General features: G+C 41.6%; 1 protein-coding gene across 4 annotated transcripts in view; it reads left to right on the top strand.

Annotated features, from left to right (window-relative positions):
* Nucleotides 1-24561, top strand: part of RBM20 (RNA binding motif protein 20) — a 99372-nt gene that overhangs the window by 61022 nt on the left and 13789 nt on the right. For all 4 annotated transcript variants that reach the window (XM_066323598.1, XM_066323599.1, XM_066323597.1 and 1 more), the window contains exons 2-7: nucleotides 14620-15799; nucleotides 17426-17487; nucleotides 17645-17736; nucleotides 18081-18172; nucleotides 22091-22234; nucleotides 23125-23256. In XM_066323598.1, the coding sequence (XP_066179695.1) occupies nucleotides 14620-15799; nucleotides 17426-17487; nucleotides 17645-17736; nucleotides 18081-18172; nucleotides 22091-22234; nucleotides 23125-23256 (1702 nt within the window). The remainder of the gene's footprint in view (nucleotides 1-14619; nucleotides 15800-17425; nucleotides 17488-17644; nucleotides 17737-18080; nucleotides 18173-22090; nucleotides 22235-23124; nucleotides 23257-24561) is intronic.

Genomic DNA, 24561 nt, shown 5'->3' with positions numbered 1-24561 from the left:
TTTAAAATAACTTGTTTGAATATTGCTATGTGGAGCAGGATGGGAGCTCAGGCGGAGCGAGTGGCGGAGAGTAAAAGCAGAAAAAAATACATGTGAATTTACTGCATGCACTGTGAAGACAGCTTTTAAAGTTTATTCTTGGGCAAAGAAGATAATATCTATTTTACTGTGCATTACATTGTAGAGATTGAGATGGATGAAATGCACTCCATATAAAAAAACTTCCTTGATTCTTAGAGAAATGTGGGAATTCTTATAGCAAATCCAACCCCAATTCTGTCTGCCAGCATCTCATTTCTTGGGTATTATAGAAGCATGACTCTAAAGCTCATTTTTGTGGAATATGGAGATAAGCTGCTTCCAAACCCCACTCTGTAGAAGGTGGTTTATGCCAAGAGACTTTTAGGCTCATGCTCCACCCAAATATCAGGATGTGTTCTTTATTCAGTAATCTTCTCTGAGTGGGGATGCTCCCACATCTGGAGATCTTTGTATCCAATTCTTTTTCTGAATTCTCCTGTTTAAATATTCAAATTGATCCGTCACATTCCTGCTTGGCTTGCGTTGATGCATTTGACTTCTCAGGATGTTTTCCAAATGACGTACTGATGTTTTTTGCTACAGTAATACTATGAACCAGAAATTCTGGAGACGGGGGCAGAATCTAAATTTTTTTTGTGCTTGCTGCAATAAAAAGAGATTTTATACATGTGAAGAGACATCAGAGGCCAGAAATTGTGCTTAGGTGATTTATATAAAAAGATTGACTGGTAAATTACAAAGTAAAGCCTAAACAATCCCAAATTAGAGTGTTAGAGAGCAAAATCTCCTGAAAAGCTGCATCAAAGGACTTACAGCTCTTCATCAAATATATTCTTGCCTTTGACTTGATCTCTCCTTGTGTGCAAACTGCTCAGCTAAAATCTGTTCTCAGCTGCATTATTTCATCATTGAGCTTTTTCATTTTTTGATCCAAGTGATCTGAATTTTTTTTTTTTTCCTTTCTCCCACTAATATTTAAAGACTGCCAGTGAGCCTTTCTCATCTCACCAGCCCCTGAGAGCATCATATTACCTTAGCGAGGGCATCAGGCACTCAGGAGACCTTTCATGTGCCAAAAAGATGGGTATTGAGACTATCTGAAAACAATGAAGATGCTCTCAGCTGAAACTGAACCAGCTGAGAGACTTTACAGTCTCTCTCTGAAGTGCATCTGCTTTCGAAATTAATGTTTATTTTTTATACTTTTTGATCAGTTTTGAGGTTGCAAAAAAGCTAAAAAGACACATAATAGTGATGTTAACTGGTTAATTCTGAATGGTAGGTTTTTCCTTGTGGGCGGGTAGGGAAAGGGCTAGCTGCTGGTTTCTTTCTTCTTTCCTCCTAGCTTAGCAGATAGATGAGGTGAGGACATGCCACAGGGATGAGACCTGCCAGACTGCCTGGAACACCGCGGTTTTGGGGCACGTTCTTTCCTTGGGTGTGAAGGGAAACTTGAGTATCTGATGACGTGAAAATGCAGGTTGGAGAAAACCGTATAGCTGAGAGGGTGAATTTTTTTCCCTCTTCAGAGCAACCAGCAGCCATGCAGCCTATGTGTTAGGCAGTGTTTTCTGAAATCAAACTGCCCATGTTACTCTCCTTGCTTTCCTTCACTGTCGGCCTGCTCTGACTCGGTGGAAAGAATGCCAGTCCCCCTGCTGACAGGGCGCAGTTGGCCGCTGTGGCCCGGGCCGGCAGCTGCGGGCAGGGAGAACCTGCAGCGCTCAGTCACATGAACCGTGTGCGGGCAGTGGTGGGGATTAGCGCTGCTCCTGGCCGGAAAGGTCCCCGTGCGGTTCCCAGGCTGAGCTCGCCATATGTGCTTCACATGATTGTCCTGAGGGTGACATGAAGTGGAGAGTTCAGATTCGAGTGAAAGTTGGTTTGTGTTTCTTCACCCCGTTTAATGGAATGCAGATGCAGAGCAGAACATGAGGGCGCCTGTGCCGGGGGGAGATGTGACAGGCTGTAGAAAAGCTCTGTAGCTTTTACTAATTCCTTCTCCTTCCCCTGAATTTTACGCTGTTTCCTGATGGGAGTTGTATGTGTGAAGGAACCCCCTTGGACCACCTGTTAGGTGCCTTTCCCCTTTCAGTCATGGTCTTTGCCATCTCTTAAACATTGGGGGCTTTATATTTGGAGAGAAGCCAGAAACTTAAACAATAGTTTTCTCCTTTTGAGGGGCGGGGAGAGCTCTCTGACGCGGTGCAGGAAGGAAGAAATAAGGCAAGAAAAGATTAGAAAATATGGATGGAGAGCCCTTCAGTCTCTACTTCGAGTGAGTGTGAAGTATTGCAGCATTCTAATATTTTTTTTAAAGGTAAGAGGTGTGCGCTTGCAGACTGATATAGTTTGTGGTTTGCCTTACTGCAAGGTAATTTTGGAAATGGCATCTTCCATAGAAGGATCGTGTCACATACAGAGTGCCAGTGCTATTGCGAAAGGTTTCCAGACTAATGCTGGAAAAAGGAGGTTTAACAAGCTCTTACTGTAAGAAACATTGTCTGATGGGCTGAAGAAGCTCATGTGCCTGTGGCAAAACACGAATATTTGCCTTATTTTGATCTTTGGATATGAGAGAACAGCTCATTTATTTCTTAATAATAGAATTTATTTCTTAATTGACATATATACTATGTCACGTTAGAAGCAGAGACAGCAAAATGGAAGGTTTTCTGTCTAAGTTAATTCTTTAATAATGTGAAATGTGGGAAACATCCTTGATTTTGCCACCCAGATGTAAGGTGTAATATATTTGGGTGTATGAAAGTGAAAGGTTTGTTCTTGGAAAGCTTTGATTTTCAAGGAGGAGGTGGATCAGCAATAAGACGAAGCCTGCTGAGATAACTTGCCGAAGGCTGCACGCGCGCGTGTGCGGGCTCTGCGTTACCTCTTGCTCTCGCTTTAGGGTCCCAGCAGAACCTGTGGCACAGGTCAGCGCTCACACACTTTTGGGGCAGTGGATTAGTGCTGGATATTGACTCTTTCTTTCGCTGAATGTTTCCGAGCGGGCAGGTATCTGATTTGAGCGATAATACTGCTCCAGCTACCAAATATATAAGCACTGTCTTTCCTCAGAACCTCAACTGTCCTTAGGAAACAGCCAGCCCTAACATGGACAGATTGCCTGGGGGATAAAATGTGATGTATTCGAGTGCGTGTTTTAAGAAACTGTTAGAACTTCAGCTGGGTAATGCTTATTGCCTTCCAGAGCAAGGGCTTGCTTTGTAAAATTCAGTCTCCCTCAGTCTTCATTAGTGAGCCGTGTTTTTTCCGCAGTTTACCTAATTAGACTGTGACCCTCTTCCCAGTAGGATCCTGTGGTATTACAATGCACAGAAACAGGATTTTGGTGCTAATACGTGAAGAGATCGAGAACATATGGCATAAACATCAACCGATATTGTTTGCCATCCACACTTGCTGCGTGTAATGCAACAGGACCTGCTCCTGGTGGCCACGTGATCCGCCTTCCAGTCCTCCATTTGGAGTGGGTTTTTTTCGTTCCTAAAGTTGTGACTTTCTGGAAGGAAGCTTGTAAATAATCAGGGTACAGAGAGCAGGTAGAATGTCAGTGGGATGTTACCAGGAGGCATGTGCACAACGCTGACATCGGCTCCTGGCCGCGCTCCCTCCGCACCAGCTCGCTGCTCCCGGCAGCCCTTCATGTTGCAGGAAGGTAAGATCATGTCGTGTCACCCGTGTCCACCCACCGCCGTGCCGAAATGCCTGTGTCCCCGTCCTCGCAGCAAGGAAGGACACTAATATGCCAAGTGGAGTATCTTAGCGACCTTTAAATTTAATTTTGAGGTACAGCTCTTTCCGTAACGAAGGGAAAAGACAGGGAAGTGCAGTTCTGGCGGCAACAGCTAACTGGGATTTCAGATTAAAGATACGATCTGCTTTGGGCAGTAGCTTCTTATTGTGCTTTTTGTAATAAAGGGCTTTTAGACTTTAAAAGACATTCCACACCCAATTGTATCCTATTGATTTGCCATGGTTAACCACCCAGTAATAAGCCTCATAGTCTGTGTTAGTAGGCACAAAGCAGAATTATATCAGTGCTGTTTACAACCAGTGGGCAAAGAATTATTTGCAAAAGTGAAAGAACTCAAGATACCAAAATATTTCAAAGATACATGAATTTGGAAATTCCTTCATTAGTCTATGAACAGAGTTCTTTGGAATGAAAAAAGAAGAATCAAAGCATTATTATTTTTGGGGGTTTTTTCATTTTATTGTTTGGGTTTTTTTCTAATAACTGATACTTTATACTTCAAGAGAGCTTTTTATTTTCAAAATTCAAGCTTGGTAAATAAATACAATAATAATAATAATAAAAAATTATATATATATATATATATATATATATATATATATATATACTAAAAGCAGTAGCAGTAATAACTTTCTCAGATGTCTTTTCACACAAAAAACGAATCTGGGTCCTGACTGCTTTGCAGTTATACATCAGTAACACAAGGTGTAACATCTGCTGTGCAGGCCAGTGGGATAAGTAAAAACTTATTTTTCTTCTGTCATGTAAGCTTGGATTTCTAGACAATAGCTACTGAGCAGAGCATGTGCATTATACTTTATTATTATTTGCCCATTATATAAAAATGGATAAACCATCAAGCAAAAATTAAGAGGAAATAAGGCAGTACTTAACCAAAAGGTAGTGGCCGGCAGCCTCCATTGACAGTTCTGTCAGCAGGACTGGGCAAATGCCCAGCTCAGTGTTGGGGATAGGTTAATATCTTCACACTTTTTCCTTCCTCACAGCTGCCACATGCAGAGTTCTGAAACCTGATATTTTTCATCAAAAACTGATTCTTATTTTCTGTCTTAGTATACTAATCAATTTTACCGTGCAGTGCTTGGAGCATATTAACTGTCAGTTACTCCTAATTAATACTGAAGGCAAACAGAAAGAGGGAACAAAATAACTCATGTTATTTAATACAAAATGCCTCTTCCAATTTTGTTTCCTTTGTGGAAAACTCTTTTGGTTCCTGTTCAAGATTTAAGCACAGTCCTGTTTTATGTTTTGTTTCACAAGGTTGATTGAATGGCAGTTTATTATTCAAGACAATAATTTAAAGTTCTCAAAGCCAAAGAGTTGCAACAGCTCTGGCACAGGCTGTTTTCTACCAGAAGAAACATGCTCAGGTCTGATTCATACAACTGTTTCCTCTAACATAAGAAAATTAAAGAAAACCTCCTCTATATATTTTAAGATTCACATTAAATTTCTTTAGCATAGAAATTGGAACACATTAAAGAAAACAGTGAGCAACATTCCTTGCAAAACAGATAATGAAAGCTTCTAGGGTAAAATAGACTGTATATTACTTCTGTGTAACAATATGAATATTATGGCTTAGTATTAAAGGCTGATTTCAAAGAGATCATGGAAAGCAAGCAAACTTCTTTGATGTTTTATGCTTAAATTAAATACAACCAAAAAGGGATACAGAAGCATTGCTCTTGCTACAGTGAAATCAGGAAAGGCTTTGCAGCATGCTTCAGTAACATCTGAATTAGACTGGGGTTTCACGAGTTTCATGTATTATTTATATACACCAGTAGTGTGTACACTACACACCGGTAGTGTGAGTACCTAAACAATAGGAATTTATAACATTTATGTTGTTTTAAAATACGCATAAAAGGAAAACAGAAAAATAGGCCGAAGTATATAGTTGTGGAATATATATATCTTAAGAAATCCTCAGAGGTTCTGGCTTTCTAATCATAAATCTGATTGAAAAATAACTGAAGCTTCGGGGGCTTTGGTTGGTTTTTTTTTTTTAATTTATTACTTTAAATTGCAACATTTCAACATTAGCAGTAAAGAGAAAGTAAATCATCTCGGCCACTACAGATAGGAGCTATTCCAGCATTTCTGCTCGTGCACTCATGTGTTATGTTGGTTAGTAGCACATAGCATGTAAACAACTTTAAGGAGGAGGTGGTGATAGTAGATTAATTCTGAAATGATTGTGATGCTCCTGGGTGACTTGTAGTCACAAGCTGTCACTTTTTGGCTGACCTAGGGTACAAACAGAAGGGCTCTGGTTTGCATGTGATTTCTGTAGCCTGTGTCAGTAATGTTCTGACGGAGACTTAGTTTACTAATACGCTTTTTCATTAATCTTTTCAAATGTATCATTGGCACTAGTATTTAAAAATAAAAGGATAGTTATTTTTTTCCCCCCACAAATGGCAATCCTTTCTTTGAACACAAATGAAGCTACTTTAGAAATAAAAATCCTTTTTTGTACTCTACCCTTTCCACAGTTATATGTCATTTTCCTGTCTACAAACTGAAGATATTTCCTTGGTAAAAGTGCTTTTTTATTGTCTTATATTACTGTGAAATAGAAATGACTTATTCAAATGAGGAATTATCTGCCTACCACATTGTGGCTTCTACTTTCAACATACATATGAAAACAGCTGTGCCTCCAGGCTGTGCAAGATATTGATACATTCAAACTTATTATTATTGTAGTGGTTAACAATGCCATGCAGAGAACACATTAGCAGGAGGTGTGGTGAGATACTGTAATATCTCTTGTAGTAAATACTGTATGTCAAGGATTATTTTTTGGTTGGGCATTTGTCCGTGTGCTTATGTGAAAACCTTTAAAACAGTTTCTGAATTTTTTTTTTTTTTAAGTCTGCATTTTCTTTTCTTCCTTACATTAAAATAAGCTTTCCAGATCCTTTTCCCTCAGAATTCTGTTCTTTCTGAGAGGAGAGCGGGAGCACGGAGCCGTGTGGCAGAGCCGCCGCGCTCCAGAGCCGCAGTGCATCTGCTGGAGCCGCCCGCCCTGTTCCCGACAGAGTTACCTGCCTCTCCCCATACTTTTTGCTCACCCTGTGGATTTGCTCTATGATCCATACCACCTTTTCTCCTTCTTTTCATCCCCCAAAAAAAACTTCTATGCGCCTCAGCCCCAGACAAATCCCCAGGACTGTTCTGTTGGCAGCTTGGAGCAGGAGCAGGAGGGGTTTGGGACACAGGCACTTAGCACCCAACGCCACCATCTGCACAGGGCCCATGGCTGTTGGGGTCCCGAGTTATTGAGGTCCTCCAACACCCTTCCTTACAGGACTCCTGCTGGGATGCTGGTTTGCAGGGATCATCCAACCAACAAGGACTTTGGTCAGTAAAGGGTATTTGAAGCCTAGTTGACAAGAGCTATTGCAGGTAGGGTGCTGGGGAGACAGGTACCGGCAGCATGGCACTGCCAGACTGCCACAGCAAGCCCTGAAAGCTCCACAAAGCTGTGACAGGATTTCTCTGCTAATTTAGAACTTTGCAACATGTTGCTGAGGGCACTGATCTGGTGCTGTAGCTATTCCTGACAGGTTTTAGCATACATTTAAAATACAGTTAAAAATATAGTTCTTTAATTTTAGTAAATAAAGGATTACATTTCCTTGAGAAGCAGTTGTAGCTAGATGCTTGCAGTATATCTAAAGGAATTAATGTGGCTGCCTACTGAAATTTAAAATATAGACCAATATTCCTATGTGCACACTAATACTTAGAGAGATCTTTGACATAATGTGGCACATCATCAAAACCAAACAACATTTAAATATCATAAAACAGTATGATAACTTTCCCAGCTTTTGGAAATTAAGACTTAGAGCCGTAAGTTTGGAGCCTTATATTTCCTAGACTATGTGCCTTAGAGCTGAAAAGAGCTGAACTTCACCTAACTAAATATTTATGGAGAGATGCATTGCATGGAGGAAAGCAGAAATAAGCCAAATATGCAATCTGGAGTTCCACACAATATAAGAAGCATGGTTTCGGGATAAAACATGTAACTGAGTAACATATACAGGAAATGTGATGGCCAGCACAGACTTGGGTAGTACCTGGTATTATTCTTGTGTTATAAGTGCCAACTGTTTTCTATGGCAGTGGATTCAGCAACTGAATAAAATAGAAACAAATGTTGTTGCAAAGAAGCCAGAATGTGTCATTGATTTTAAACAACAATCTGAGATAACTTCCCCAGAAATATAGAGCAATGGTTGCTAATAAGAAAACAGACTCACCGGAGGTGATACACCCTTTTATTCTTGAAAATATGAAATTTTTATTGATTTTTTTTTTAGCAGATGTGGGTGTCAGGGAGGAAAACACGTGGTCTCCTAAACATGTGAAGCAGAGCTTCAAGGTGGATAATATGTGCTTGAACACTTTACTGGTGTTTGGAGAGCAAATAGAAAGTGTACCACAGTTTCCTTACTTGGAACAGTCCTTAGTTTATTCAACACCTTCATTGATAGCTTGGGTGAGCAAAGTATCCATTAAATCTGCAATTGGTGCCAAGAGGAGAGGATTTACAAGTGTTCTGGAGGCACCATGGGAATTCAGAGTAATCCTGACAAACCAGATCTGCCATAATGTGGATGCAACATTGATGAGGATAAAATGAAATGATAATGCAATTAATCCATCAGACAGTCAAAAGAAGCAAGCACTGAGCTAGTCCTTATTGTGTGGGAAGTCAGACCAGCCGAGTGCCCAGGATTCCTCCCAGCCAGCATATCTGGGCAATATCCCTTCAGGAAAGGGGTTGGGTGTAACAGGGAACTACAGATCTGTCCTGTTATAAAGAAAAGCAAGCAGCCTGGGATTGCAAACAAACACAGCACACAAAATGTGTAGAGAAAGGAGCTGGGATGATTGCAGAGAAGATATGATAGCAGCAGCTACAGGAAGGTAAGAGAAGCCCTTCTCTGTGTGCGTGCAAAGGCAGGCTTAGGGTGTCAGCAGCCAGCCACCATAGGCTTTTGAAGAGTTTTATAAAATTAAGGGGATTTGAGCAATTAATTATCTCTGAAGGTCATGAAATATCCACCAAAGAGGCTTCTTAAGAGCAGATTAAACAAATATGTCCTGAGTGGTTGAGTTCAGCTTGATCCTTCAGCTTCAGGAACTGGTCGAACCATCCTCCTAAGATCAATTCCAATTTTATTTCTGTGATCACAACAAAGAACTGTTATCCAAGACAAAGCTACTGTGCTTTGCCCCTTTATCTTTTTCCTTTCTCAGTGAAAATTGCCTGGCAAGAGAACCTTTTGGCTTGAAAGTTTCACACAAGCAGAAGGACTCTTGGTAGGAGGCAAGCACTTAACTCCCATTAGCTTTGTAAACGTCAGGGTTAGCAGCTCTGTGATAACATTTTACATTTCATCTTCCAGATAAGTGTTAGGTTGGATAATTATCTGGATAGAAGAGTTTAGCATTGTCAAACATGCAAAACTCACTTGGCAAAGCACATGTATATATTGGCTGGTGTTTTATTTTCCCCTCTTAGTAGTGTAATGGAAGGCTTTAGAAATCGTTATTTGGGATAAGAAGGGTTTTACTTGCAGCTTATACATGTACTAAAGTAGCTTAAGGTTTTTAGTGCTCCCCATCATTAGCTGAACTTAACTGTGAAACATGATCTCTTTTTTTTTATCATTTCTAACCAGAACTCAGGAAAAAAAAGTTTAGTGGTAGATGATTTCAGAGCTTAAATTATAAAGGTGAAGGGTTTTCTCCTTTCAGCAGTTTTTCTGAGCTTTTCTGACCAAGAAATTCATTTTACTTAAAAAAAAAAAAAAAACAAACAAAAACCCAACCAACCAAACAAGAAACCTCACCTTCTTGTGGAGCTGAAGGGAAACAGAGCAGTTTAGTATCAGCTAGAAACATTCTAAGGGTATAGGAAAAATTTCCAGAGTTCATTTTTTGACCAGTGCTCCAGTCTTTGTTGGATTTATTCAAGAAACAAAAATTAATATAGACCCCGTATTATTAATAGGTTCAGCAAAACAGCATGATATTAAATGTAATAATAATAATTATTTTTTTTATAATTAATATATGTTGTGCAGTTTGCTGGACTTTGTCTTTACTCCTATCAGTGTTTGAAATATGACATTGTAGTTCCCTTGTGTTCAAGAGGCTGGATTATGTCCTCACACACAAATGTGTAGTTTTAATGAAGTACTGTCAAATTATGCATTTTAATTTGAAAATTATGTCTACCCCTAATAACTTGCTAACTCCATCATGAAACAGTTGATTTGTGTATTGTTAAGGCATCTTTATTTGCCTTTTTAGTACCGTGGTAATTGTTTTGAATGAGTTTAGAAAAGGCAGCCCAATATGTTTCACATAAATGATACATTACAGGGAAGAGATGTTCACATTTCTGCATAACAGAATGATTTTGTGCTTGCATAATTAGTAAATGGTTCTGTGTGGTGTATTCAGGAGTCCTGGATCATAAATTTAAAGTTTGCTAACTGTTAAAAAAATTGATTCAGAAGCAGCTTTAGAAAAAACAGCTTTCTACTTCACACATTCAAATGCAGAATGATGATACATTTAGAATTCTTGGGTATATTAATGTCCTTGTCATTTTAATTCTGAAATTTTAACATAGTAATGCAGACTGCTTGGGAAAAGAAAGGGCACATTTTGGAATAAAAGTTATTAAAAAATCCTCATGCAAGTGTTTTGGCGGGTAGGTGTAATTATATGTAAAGATGTCTCGGGAGGAAATGCAAAAGCCTTAGAAGGTATGCAAGATTTATGGAATATGCAAGAAAAATTCTGCACTGCTATGAATTAGTCTTTTTTTTTTAAAGTTTTCAAATTCACATCTTATACAGCATTTCAAATATTTGTGAGTATATAAATAGTTGCAACTCAGATAATCAATTTATTAGTCCAGATTTTTTTATTTCTTTCTTAATTTTCAAAGATGCTGGGCAGCATTTTGAAACCCTTAGTTTTGTCAGTTGAAAATCAAGCTCCAGGTTGTTGGTCTGTTCTAATAGACATGTTTTGTGGTCAACCTTTTCATCACTCTGGTAGACAGGATTGCTCAAATAATCCAGTCGTCTAGATACCTTACCTCTGACATTGTGCCTGGATACTAAAAGCATAATAAAGATTACAGGGATAGCAGGTGGGCTGCATTGATTTATGGTGATATGACCTTGCCAGTGTTTGCAATCCCATTGTGAGTGCTGCGATATCAATGTACAATTTCAACTCCTGTCTCTCAGAGCTGTGTGAAAACTTGTCTGGGCTATGGATTTCTTGGTCGAAACTGTGCGGCAGCACTCCTGCCCGTCATTATTTTAGCAAAGAAAGACCATTTCTGACGTTCCTGGCGGTGCTGGTGTAGGCCAGCTGTACGGCGGGTGTTAAATAAATAATTGTAGAGGACAACTTCTGTTTACTTTTTACATTGCTGACCTTATAATCGGGAATGTTTTGCACGGGATCAAGCTAACTCTGTCTGACGTAGGCCAATTCCCTGAGTGCTTGATGGAGAATGAGAGCTTCATTCAGCTGCTTTCAATCATCTTGTGGCAGAGACCCCCCACAAGCAGGTGGGGGCTGCCTTTTGGTAACCTGAGGATCAGCTGGGGATGGGAGGTGTGTGTATCCAAATGGTGAATGGCACCCACAAAATACCTTAGCTGAGTGCTATCCTCACCTTGTGTTTGCACTTTTTAGTAGGTTAGTAAGCCTGTAGCAAGATTATTTACAAAATTATGTTATCAAATACATAAACACTGTGGTGGTAGAATAGAAAAGAAAAAAACTTTCAAAGCTGTGCGTGCTGGCTGGGTGTATCTCTTGTGCCATGTATTTCACAGCAGAACAGAAATCTTAAAATCTGGGTGTCTCTCTAAAAGATGGTTTTTGTACAGCTCTTCTCCAACCTTCCATCTGCGTATTTGTTTTCCCGCTGACTCAAGAACAAGCACTTCCTTCTTTGCCTTGGTTAGATGATAAAATATTCTGTTTCTGCTGTGGAAGGATAAACTTTGCAACCTGAAACACCCTGAAATCTGGAAATTCATAACAGACATGGATTTTGAAAGTTTGGCCATTCCCAAACGTATTGATGCATGGAAACAACTGTTCCCTCTTATTCTGTCTCTCTCTCAGTGGATCTGAGGCTATGGCTACTTCATACAACATTCATTTTTGGTAAGGTTTCCTGCAGTGCCAGTATTTCTCTGGTCTGGACTGCTAGTTTGCAATTCAGGGATGAAGCTGGCAGGTGCAGGGAGCTGGTGCTGCCCTGCTCTACAGCAAGGTCTAAAGCCTGTTAGTCTGAAGTGGCCAGAGCATTTCTATTGCAGATGTGCAGGGCACTCCTGGCCTTGCCTTCCCCATACCCAGCAGCAGATCCCAGGAGCGAGCACAGAGCTGGGGAGAGCCAGCACCCAGGGGAGAGCCAGCACCCAGGGCATGCCCAGCCGGGGATGCAGGTTGTTGGAAACAGTGCTCCAAACTTGGTCAAAACATGAGGAGGCCAAGGCAGCCTCAGGGCTCGTGGCAGTGTCAAGTCAGATGGTTTCTCTGGAGAGGGAGCCTGTGCCTGTGTCCAGCAGGTAGCCCCCAGAGCTGGGAAGTGGCTGCAGCTGTTGGGATAAGCGCACTGCTGCGTAGGCTTGCAGCACAGTGGAATTAGATTGCTGGGAACAGGAGTCATCTGTGGCTCCTGAGCTGAAAACATTATATGCTGCTGGCTTTTTGAGACCACTGGGCGGACCTTTATTTGCATGCTTTGTGAAAGTTTTTTCAAAAGTTTTGCAGCTACTTAAAGAACAAAGGATATAACTAGTTACAAAATGAAACAGTTGTCAGGACTGTAAATACCAGAAAACACACCGTGAGTCAGGACACTCCAGATGCTGGTGGCCAGATAAAGCCTTGGCACAACGCCATGCCATGTGCCCCAGTGGCAGTGACAGTGCGTGTGCCATTGTGGCATCCCCTGCTCATTGAGCCCCTCACCACATGCGCTCCTCAGCAGCTTTTGTGGGTCCTCAGGATCTCCTGGGCTGAGGTTTGTGAGGCCCTCCATGTTGTTTTGACTGTACTTGTGCCCTGACTCTGATCCATAATCAAATTTACAGCAAACTGGGTTGTAAGTGCAAGTCAGAGAGTAAGTGATGGAAACAACATGGGAAAATAAAAGGCACCTCAGCTCTGAAGCTGAGCACTGGTTTCAGCCTGTGCTGGCAGGGAGTCGTGTCGTTACATAATGATGCATTTATCCAAACGGTGTTTTGTATTTTGGGAGACAGATGTGCCTTGCAGTTGCTAGTGGAAGTTAAATGTTAAATATGAAACCCATTCATTTTCTCTTAGTCATACTTCAGATTTAAGCAGATGTTTTCCTAATTTGTGGTTTTCAAATGTAGCATGCTGACAAGACATTTATCATTAACTACAGCTTCATCCATGCAGTTTAGCAAATTGGCCAATTATTAACAGTGAGGGTTGCGTGGTGGTTGATGCATAGTTCCTGCTACTTTGAAAGGCCTCAATTGAAACTCAATACATTTTTACAATATAAATTAATTGAGCTTTGGACTACATCCCTGTTGTGTGAGTGCTCTCTGCTCCCACTGTCAGAATGAACAACCATTTGTAATGCCCTGAGTAGCTGTGCCGTCCATGAGCAGAGGTGGTGGAAAATGAAGGATAATATTTTTCCAGTAGGAGCATGAAAATGATGGTATGATGGTTTGATGGTGGTGCTGTGAACTGGTGAGATGTCTCAAAGGTGTTTCCCAAAGCAAGAAACCACCATATGCCTGAAAAATTCATATTTTCCCAGCTCTGGAATTTAAGCAGGCAATTCAGTCATTTATTCATCCCATGTGTGAGACTTGAAGGACAACACTCAGTATACCTCTTCTAGGAAGTATAAGGACCTTGATTTTTACCAGCTGGCACTGTAGAAATTTTGTCTTATATTCCAGCTGAACAGAGGAAACTCTACTGGACAGCCTGTTTGTAGTTGCTTCTCATTCAGTTTTTTCCTTCCTCTGTATTTGCATTTGTTCAGCAGGGAAACTATAGGCTTTGTTACAGAACAGGCTGCTGTGTAGATTAATAACACAAGAACTGTAAACAATTAAAATAAATGCATGTGGAATATTTCATCTTGCTTTATGCATCCAGATATGCTAGGTGGGAAATACCTGTGAGGCTGGCTTTAAAATCCCATTTGATGTCTTGTTCTTCACATCCACCTGCTTTGTGGGAAAAGGGAACAATGGTGGTACCATAAAATCGGTCAGAATCGGTGATGTCTCAGCAGGGAAGCTGGAGGTTGAACAAAATGCAGAAAAGGGGAAAAATTGCTGATTTGGAGATGGCGTGGGAGGGCCTGTATGGCCTCCATTCCTGGTCTTCATTAGAAGCATAAATCCTGTGGGTACTTAAAATAAGTTGAAGCTCTGATCCAGAGACTGATGAGTCATAAAATTAGGGTTTTAAAGCAAGATCTTTGGCATAGTTGTCTACCAATTAACTTTTTGATTGAGAGATGTGGCAGCAGATTTGGAAGGGAAGATGGCCCGCTATGGATACAGTCTCTATCACCCCTTTGCTTTTCCCGAGTTTGGATACACTAATCTGGAAGCAGTTGTGTATCCCATGCTGGGCTTTAACAGGAGGCGAGTGTAGGTAGGTGTGGGGTGAATTTGGCTAACCCAGGTGCTGATCCTTTGCAGCGCTGCCAAGCTCCTGGAGAAGAGTCCATTCTCTGTCGGCGCCCCGAGCCCCCTGCTCCCCTCGCCGGCGAGCCTGCAGCTGGCGCAGCTCCAGGCACAGCTCACGCTCCACAGGCTGAAGTTGGCTCAGACCGCCGTCACCAACAACCCGGCCGCTGCCACTGTCCTCAACCAGGTGCTCTCCAAAGTGGCCATGTCCCAGCCACTCTTCAACCAGCTGAGGCACCCCACGGTGATGAACGCCCCGCAGGGCCACACCGCAGGCCCGCCCCAGGGGCCCGGCATCGCCGGCACGAGGTTCCCCTCCGGTGGAATTGCCTTTCCTGCCCAGAGCCCGGCCTTAGCCACCCCGGGGGGAGGTCTGGGGGCCGTCCAGGCCCAGGCCCCCAATGCAATTGTCATGAATCCCTTTGGAAGTGTCATGGCTCCCACCTCCAGCCAGCAGCCCATGGTGGTGGGTCTCAACAAGGCAGTTGCTTCCACATCTACTGCTGCGGGGGGCTTTTATGAGTACAACAAGCAAAACGTCGTGACTGCCGCCTCTCAGGCGTTCGCCTCGGAGGGGGAACAGCCCAGCCAGCACAGCTTCCTTGCTGGTGGCACCCACACTGCCACCTCAGCAGCAGGGTCGCGCTACGAGGGTCGCTTTGGGGCTTCAGGCCAGCTGCAGCACGAGGCGACAGCGACATTTCCCAAGGAGTCCTACGGGGCAGCAGCACAGCATGGGGCAGCACGGGCCTTCCCCAGCGACCCACACGTGGGCTCCCATCCGAAAGGAGATCCCGGCCCTGTCTTACATGGCAGCAGTACAAGCAACCAGTGGGAAAATATCCCTAATTTCCCCAGCCAAAACAAGCCTGACCTCATGCCCGGTGACAGCCTGTGGCCGTCAGCGAGTCAGCAGCAGTATGAAATAAGAAACGAGCTGTACAACCCCGAAGAGCCGACACCTGACACAAAGTTCAGCACGGCCGCCCCCCCCGCCTTCGGCCGCCTCAACCACAGCGCGCAGAGCTTCGGCAGCCCTCGCATGAGGCAGAAGGAGGAGCGCAGTGGCGGCACGCCCGATCTGCCCGGCCGCTCCCTGCTGCCACACCAGCTCGGTGACCTCCGCGGCGTGGCCCCTCTCCACTTCCCCCACATCTGCGCCCTGTGCGACAAGAAGCTCTTCGATCTGAAGGTGAGTGGTCTGAGGGTGTCCCTGGGCACGGTTCAGAGCCTTGAACGGGCTGTCAGGTGACTGATCTGGCCACCAGCTCATGCCACCCCTCACTGCCAGTGTCCATCACCACAGAGGTGCCCTGAGAGACTCAGGAACAAAGGGCCATAGTTACGCTGAGGGTATGGCACATCTGTTTCATGGCAATTACTGGGGCTTCGAGATCCGGTTTTGTTCCACATCCTGCTGTGGAAGATGGTGAGATTACAGCACTGATGCGAGAAATGTGAGGTCTGAGCTGAGGTCATAGTGCAACTCATGGGCTTGGAGCTTGAAGCTGATTCCCCTGTACTCAAGCCAGTGTTACAACCTTGTGTATGTGTTTTCCTCTGCTTCTCCTTTTCTGATCTCAAAGGCTTCCCCCTAACAGCCTCATAGAAGCAGCTTGCTTAAATGAACCAGCACATTTTTTGGATAAAATTATTTTAACTATTCCTGTGTAGGAATTTTTTCTTCCTTGTGTCTCACAGGAAAATTTAGGGCTCAGGGTCCCCAGGGACTTTGACCTGAAAGCAAGAAGCTGTTCATCACATGTGGTACAGACTGTGCTCTCTCAGTTCTCTGTTCATCCTGCCAAGGGAGCTCCAAATTCAACCTCACCCTCAAGAAACAGCTTCCCAGTTTCCCAGGCAGTGTGGTGTTGGTCACGTTATATAGGTCAAGTCTGCAGAAGGCCACTTAAGCCTCTGAGCCCCACAGCCATCCATGGTTCTGGCCTCGTGGTGAGCCCTGCTTAAGAAGGTCTCATGACCTTTCTGTCACATCACAGGACCAGCACCTAACCATAACTGCATGGGTTCTCATGCTGATGGTGGCCTGACAATAAAATTTTAACAGCATGTATGTAGGAAGGAAAAAGGCCAGCAGATTAAATAGTACTGTTCCCTACACACCCTGGGGATTTGGGATATTTGAATATATTTGCTTTCATGTTTACCTTTATTCTTTTAACAACTGCTTGCAAAAAGTTTTGCAAGTTTGCAGTTTGCAGGGCTGGGCTGAAGTTGACCCTGTTTAGGGCATGGTGGGCATTTCTTTTTTTCATTAAACACATAAAAAGGGCAGGGGGAATGCCATTGCAGTGAGTTTCAGGGGGTCTCTTAGTTGATGTTTAATGCACTGCCTCAACTGGATCATGGAAATGTAAATAGTTAAATGTACTTTGACAAATTTTGCTGATCTAGCAAAATAAGCACTATCCTGGCTGCCCTGAATGCTGAACACTTTCTTTATGGACATTGCAGGAGTTGAGGGTGCTTTGCACCTTGCAGGGTGAGGTCTTCAGCAGGAGAGAAAAAACTTCGTTACTAGAAACTTACCGAATTTAAAAGTTATATAGAGAAGTATAACTTTTAAAGTATAAAGTATAAAGAAGTATAACTTTTGTAAAGTAACTGATAATTTAACATTCAAATAACGAATCAGTAAATGCATTGGTTGAAGATGCGCTTGGCTCTGACATCACACAGTTTCATCTTCAGCATCTCAATGTTGTTTTGAGAATAAGGTAACTGAATGGGAGAATAATCATTTGTAAATTTGTCTCAAGATTTTTCCTGTGTTCATCATCTCTTTGTTTCAACATAGGACTGGGATCAGCACATTAAGGGAAGTCTTCACATCCAAAAATGTATGGCTTTTTCAGATAAGTAAGTATTATTTTAAAGTGAATTCTTCAAACTGAATTGCTAACAGAGTATCCCTTACTTCAGTTGCTTTCCACTGAGAGTTTACTGCCTAATAGTTATGCTTTAATATTTTTGACACATCATGCATGTTCCTAAAGTTCTTTTCTTTCTTTTCCAGCACTGGTATCCGGTGTATGTTAAGCTCAGCAGATGGAACATTGCATTTATCACCAAATAATGCAGCAGTTTTCAATCCATCTAGCATTGAAGGTGAATAGTTGTATGTGCAATAGTTAAAAGCACTTTTTTAATTGAAGGGGAAATCAATCCTTGAGAACTACATTTTTAAAATGAAATGTGATAAAATTTTCCAAGGAAAAATTTTGCGAAGTTGTGCGCAAAAAAGGATGCAAGCCAGTACTATGCCCTTTGAAATATGAAATTCTTTTTCTTTGAAAAAATAACTTGTTTTCATACTGCAACAAAACAGTGTATAATTTGGTCTAGAGGCTATGAAATTATTCACAATGTAAATGGGGCATTGCTTACTGAGCAGATTGATGCAATTAATGTGAGCCAAGATTTTAATGAAATGTGTGTAATCCATTATTTAGATTATCCACCAAATGTTGGCGCATCTTTTATCTCCACACCAGCAAGATCCTTTGGCCAGCCAGGTCCTACATTTTCTTCTCCTCCAACAGGGGTAAGAGTGAGTACCTAAGCAAACTGATGTCTGTGTTGAGATTCTTGTAGAAGCCACTTCTCCTTACTGAAATTAAAACCCTGAAGGCTGTCTTTTAGACAATTGTCTGAAATCCACTCTGTTATTTCAACTTCCCTGCAGTTCTTTTATGCTTTTGATTTTGACCAAATATGAACTTAGTTGTAGTTTTTGTTTTGATTTGTTTTTTTCCAGTGCTAAAAGTTGTTTGCTTGTGAGAATTATTTGGGGAGGTGGGTAAATAGGTTTGTGTGTGTTTTCCATTGACTTTTTTCCCCCGCTGTCTGAGTCTTTTTGACCCAGAGTGGTCAGCTTCATCTTGGAATCAAGATTTGGATTAGTTTTCAGTTACCTTCAGTATTGGCTCCATCAAGCAACCTTCTGTCTCTCTGGTTATTTATGTATAATATTATTTATTTATATATATATGTAGCAATTGCTCTCTGCCTCTCTCATGCTGAGGTTCTTCTCCCAGGTAGCAGTACTGGCAAAGACAGTGGCTGCAGCTTCACTGTTATTTGCCTGGAGGTCCCATATCAGTTCATTATACTGGATTAACTTTTCCTTAGTTTGTTCTTGTGTAGTATTTATATCCTCTGCTGTCACTGGTAGCCTTTCAGCAAGTTTGCTTTGATGTGGAGCCTTCCATGGTTTAGGTTTATTAGTCCCTGCCCTGCATTCAGTGCAGGTCCCCAGTTATATTGCTCTAATGCACACTTGAATTCCTAGTTCTATAATAAAAAATGCCAGAAAAAAGAACCAAATTTAAAAGGGGTTCTTACACTGGCAAAGCAGAAACATTTTAAAAGGAAAAAAAAAAAAGGCAAATAAAAGCAAACCATATTCATAGTGGAGATACAAAGTTGTTAGGGTTAAAATTAAACTCATCACATATCAGAAAGCTACAACTAGACACATCAAGGACTTATGTTAGGGCGTTCATGGAATAGCAGCAGTAATCCAGGGGTTCAAGTTTTCACCTTGTTAACTTTTGTGTATATATCTCTCCTGATGTGGTCTCAGACACTCTGGATAGCCAGGCTGAGTTGTGTCCCTGTGACGCTCCAGTTCACATCAGGCTCTGCTTGCAGAAAGGTCCCCAGATTTCCTTAATCCAACCGATTTTCTACTGTGCAGTTTTACTGTGCAGGAGGTTATTTGAAGGGGTTTCAGCTTCTTCCTGTCACAGACACTGTGAGTGCAGGCAGGCAAAGAGCAGAGCTGCTCATGACAGCTGTCTCCAAGGTCAGAGGTGGACTAGCAGTGGGTGCAGAGGAATGTTCCTTTTCATCATGTCTGTCAGCTTCGCAACAAATGAAATTACTGCTAATACCAGTGTCATTTCTCTTTAGAATCTGTCACTATTTATCATTTAAGCTGCCTGAAGAAGTTCTCCTTCTGAATGACCTGAAGTATTTTGAGACATAAAAGAAACAATAACTTTGATTTTCCTGGACGCTGTAAATCCCTTTTTTCTTCAGAAGGCTATTGGATGAACAGGGAGCTATATTAGAGGTGTTAAGACTGAGTTTGCCAACTGTCATTCACTCTGCAACCCAGGTGGCTTATAATTTATTACACCTTTGCACGGTAGTATTCACTTTCAGCTAAGCTGCTGCCATTTAACTGAGCAGTAGGAGATTACACTTGACCCTGCGTGTAATCATAAACAAAGTGTTCAGATTTCTGGGAGAGCTTGCTCTGTGCTGTCCATCTGCAAATAACTCTATCCCTCTGTAAAAGGCAAGTACTACCAGTCTTCACTTGGGCATGGAGAGCCATTAGCCCTGGAGGGATGAGATTGGTAGTTTCTTACTATCTTTAGAAAAAAATTAATGTGAAGCTCAAGGAAGGGATAAAGAATTTGGAAAGCAAGAAACAACAACAAATTAAAAAAAAACCAAACAGCTGTAATAAAAAAATCACCAAATCGGATGGGTGAAATAATATTGAAAATAATATCAGATGCATTTTGCTGCTGTGCATAATTTTTTTTAGAATTTATTTTTTGTAATAACTATGCAGCTGCATTGGTAACCCCCGGTAGACATTGGTTGCAAAGAAAGTTAACTTTGAGTCTTATTGAAAATTACATTCAACACCTGGCACGCAACAGCTCCTCTAACTTCCTGATTGTAGATATGGAAGGTGTATATTCCTTTTCTGGCCATGATTTACAGCTCTGTTCAATGAATGGATCCAGTTTAACTGCAATCAGCTGACAAGATTATTGCTTGGTACCGCCTGTTGGCTTCTGGCATGAGTATGTGACCACTTCTTAATTGAGAACTACAGCAGGTTTATGGCATAGCATTTTAATTTAAGCCATTGCCAGTTGTGGGAAAGTGGCAACATCTTACAGTTGTTTGATTTAATGTGCTGAAGGCTGCGTGTGGGAACATGGGCTCTGGAGCCAAGGCAGGGAAGAGCTGAGCCTTTCTAGTCCAACAGACTTTCACATACCATCTTTTAACAGACCTGAACAAAACAAACAGAAGGTGACTGGTGACCTGGGGTGTTCTTACACTGGAACAGCATTTGACGTTTCCTTTTCCCCTAGCTGTAGTAGTGTTCTTCTGTCCTGTGCTACCTGGTGCCTTGCCAGATGTGTGCAGACATCACTATCTTTGCTGTTCAATAGGAGTTGAGTTGCTTCATCTTTTTTTCAGGGTCAGGTCTTTGTTATTTTTCTGCCAGAAAAAATACCTTATTTCTGGACTTTTGCACTTCTGTGACTTACGTTATGCACCTGGGTGGGCTCTGTGAGATGCAAGCTAAGTAGCAAATCATTGTGTAATGCAGCATCCTAATGCAACAAAACTGCACAAATGGTTAAATGGTGAAGTCTGGAGGGAAGGCAACAGGATGGAGGTGTAAATAAGATAACATTAGCTCTGTAACTTGTGAACTTGCTGACAAGCCAAACATTTGTGATGGCTCTGGTGAACTTGATCCCACAAGATTACATGATTTGCATCTTCCCTTGAATGGCACAATTTTAACTGAAGGTAGAGTTACTTCTTCAGTAAAATCCTAATGCAGAGGTCATAAACATGGACATAGTCTGGAAAGGTTTAATCCTATGTGATTGATGTTTTGCTTGTCATTAGCTATGGTAAATTAACTTTCTCTCTGGCTGTACCCTGATGCCTTTTGCACAGGGAGCGTAGAGTCTGCTTTCCATGCCAGGGAGATGGGCAGCTCTTTCGGAACTGCCCCAGCACTCCAAAATAGACTTCCACCCTTGGGAAGTGATTGGCACTCCAGAGCTCTGTGCCTGTGCCAGCCCAGTTTGAGAGCTCTGCCTCCCTGCATGTCCAGTGCTCAGTGTACCCCTGGGGGGAATTCCCTCCTCCTGTGCATTATTGCAGTGAGAGGGGAAAGTAGCTAGTTTTCTAACCCCAGGTTCAGCTGTGTGTCCTCTCACAAGTTAACTGGGATCACTTTTACCCCGGTCCAGTCTGTTCAACAAAGAAGAACTAAATTTAAATTTAGTCCTTGCTATTCTGAACATCCATGTAGTCACCTAAACTGATTTCAAGTATCTATAAATTAAGCAAGGACTGCAGTAAGCAGTCAGTTTTTGCAGTATCATTATCATATCATTGATCCTGTTTGACGGACAGTCTACCTTCTAGGAATCCTCTCTGGACTTTGTAAAGTCCAGGGATGGAGACTCCATTGCAGCCTGCACTGCAACTAAATATTTCCCTTTCTGTTTGTACTTCTAAACCAGGCTGTTAAAATGCAAGTTTTTAAAGAACATTTTTTCTTAATAGCAGGTACACAAAGCAGAGCATTTAATTTTTTGCAGAAATGTAAGACATTATCTCATGGAGAGAATATCTAACAGAATATCTGATATAAAAACATTGGTTTGAGTTGTTTTTTTTTTCCCAGTTTCCCCAGAGGAAATCTACACTGGGTCGAGTTGTTCACATTTGCAACCTCCCTGAGGGAAGCTGCACAGAGAATGATGTCATTAACCTGGGCCTCCCGTTTGGAAAGGTCACCAACTATATCCTCATGAAATCGACTAATCAGGTACTGTACATTTGGGGTTACCAGTGTTGACATTTACTGGCATAAAGACACAAAGATATGAAGACAGAGTCTTTGGAGGGAACCTTTTATTTAGTAATAGAAACTTGAATATATGAAGGCCGCTCTCAAAGTGAAAAAAAAAGTTGGTGGTTACTGAATTAGGTGAGGATGCAAACATGAACACATCTAAACAAGTTCTTGTTAAAAATCCCAGCAATCTCAGTGAAAAACTTTGGTAAAACTGTACTTTTGCTATTTTTTTAATTAATTACTTCCTGCCTTCTCTCAGCCATTTGTTAGGGTTACTTTCAGACTTCTCTTGTTCTTTATAGTAGCATGAGTGTACCAGTGGTGTAAGCTGGTAGGAATAGAGTATCTTCTCTCACATTACTGCAGCAGACAAAATGGATGGATGTAGAATCCATGCCAGTGGAAAATATTTGAGATTGTAATGTTTAAAAAGTCACAGAATCATCGAATGGTTTGAGTTGGAAGGGACCTTAAAGACTTATCTAGTTCTAAACCCCTGCTATGGTCAGAGACATCTTCCACTAGAGGTTGTTCAGAGCCCCATCCAGCCTGGCCTTGAACACTGCCAGTCAAGAAAGATTAGATACCAGTCATTTAGTTTTTAGCTGAACCAGCTTCTAAGGTTGCATATTGGCTTTAATAGCTGGTTGGAAACCATTATTTGCAGTTAAAGAAAGACTGAGAAATGGACTGGGGTGTTATCATTTCAGCTTTGGGCCTGTAGAGCTACCCAGTTTTGTACTATCAAGATATTTTGCTTGAGAAGAATCCAGAGAAAATTTATTGTGCTGCCTTTCCTCTCTTATACTTTGTATTTTTGATTATGCAATAGATTGTAAAGTTCTCTCCATTTCTGCTAGGCCTTTCTGGAAATGGCTTACAGTGAAGCAGCCCAAGCCATGGTACAGTACTACAAGGAAAAACCTGCTATGATAAACGATGACAAGTTACTTATTAGGATGTCTAAAAGATACAAGGAATTGCAGCTGAAGGTAAGATGCTCATTCCTGATCAAATTATGTGAGTTCCAGTGGCACATCTGGAGAATACATTTTAAAAGATTCTTGCTGATTAGTGATTTCTATTTAATGCTTCAATATTACAGGAAAAGAAATAAAGATAAATTAATGGATGTATATTACTGATTTTTACACTTAGCTGCTTGCTCTTATTCTAAATTGTAACTCTTGGAAGAGATCCCATTTTCTTTCCTTTCATACCATTATTTCAAAACTCCCTTCTGAACTTCCTTGTGAGCAGGCTCCCTGCATTGCTTGGTCTAACAAAGGTCTGAAACACAGCCATATGTAAGATACAACATGTCAGCAAAAATAAGATGGTTCTATCCTTTTAGTCAGGCATTAAGGCCAGAACAATGCTTTTTTTCACTGCTTCCATGCTTGAGCCATAGCACAGTCTTGACACCAAGCACTGGTAACAGGACTAAACAGCACACTGATTTCTTTTTATTTCTTGTGAATGACCTAAGTTATAAAGCTTAGTTATGTTTTTAACATAGAGTCAAACCGGAGCAATATTCTTTAGACATGTAGAGTGCATGACACCTCTGTTGTGGACACTTGAGTGATGCCCAAAGATCAGTGCTCTTGTAAAAGTATTTATAGAGGTTTTTATACTGCCATGTACTGCGAAGAGAGTAATTTCATTTCATGGTGATTTGGACCAGAACTGGCAATGCAGAGCTTAAAAGCTCCATATTGTATTACCTAACACAGCACAAAGTTATTTCATAGAACAGCTCTCTAATGTTCCAATTTAATGTTAAGGTTCTTTTATGAGCCTTTGGGAAAAAAAATCAAGGAACTTGGATGGTAAGGCTTGACCTTTGAAAAAGCTTTTTTCTCTCCTGTATATGTATAGTAGTTTAAGGAGACTTAAAAGGAGTTGCCAAAAGTTAGTAAATCAGGGCAGACTTTCCTAATGTGGTACAGGGAGGGGTTCAGATGTTAGGTGGTGGAGATTGTGCATCTTGACAGAGAGGCAGGAGTTACCCAGGAGAATGTGATACTTTGCCTAGATTCCAGGAAGATTTTTCTGCTTTTCCAGTGACAGTTTTTCAGGTTATGAAATTACTTTGCTTTGCATAAGAAAGAAAGCAAATAAAAATACAAAGAGGGAAATATGCATGAGCTATATACTGCTGCAGACTGCTGAGTTCCTACATGATAAGTGTTTGAGGAATTGCAAGCACTCCAGCCTGTGTAGTGCATCCTACCTATGAGTAATCAACACCCCAGTATACATCTTGCACTTAGCTTGTCTGAAGCTCTTCTTGT

The sequence above is a fragment of the Sylvia atricapilla genome, chromosome 8 (assembly GCF_009819655.1).
Source record: "Sylvia atricapilla isolate bSylAtr1 chromosome 8, bSylAtr1.pri, whole genome shotgun sequence".
NCBI classification, from domain to species: Eukaryota; Metazoa; Chordata; class Aves; order Passeriformes; family Sylviidae; genus Sylvia; species Sylvia atricapilla.
Note: the sequence above shows the minus strand (reverse complement) of the source record. Positions and strands in the feature narration are given on the sequence as shown.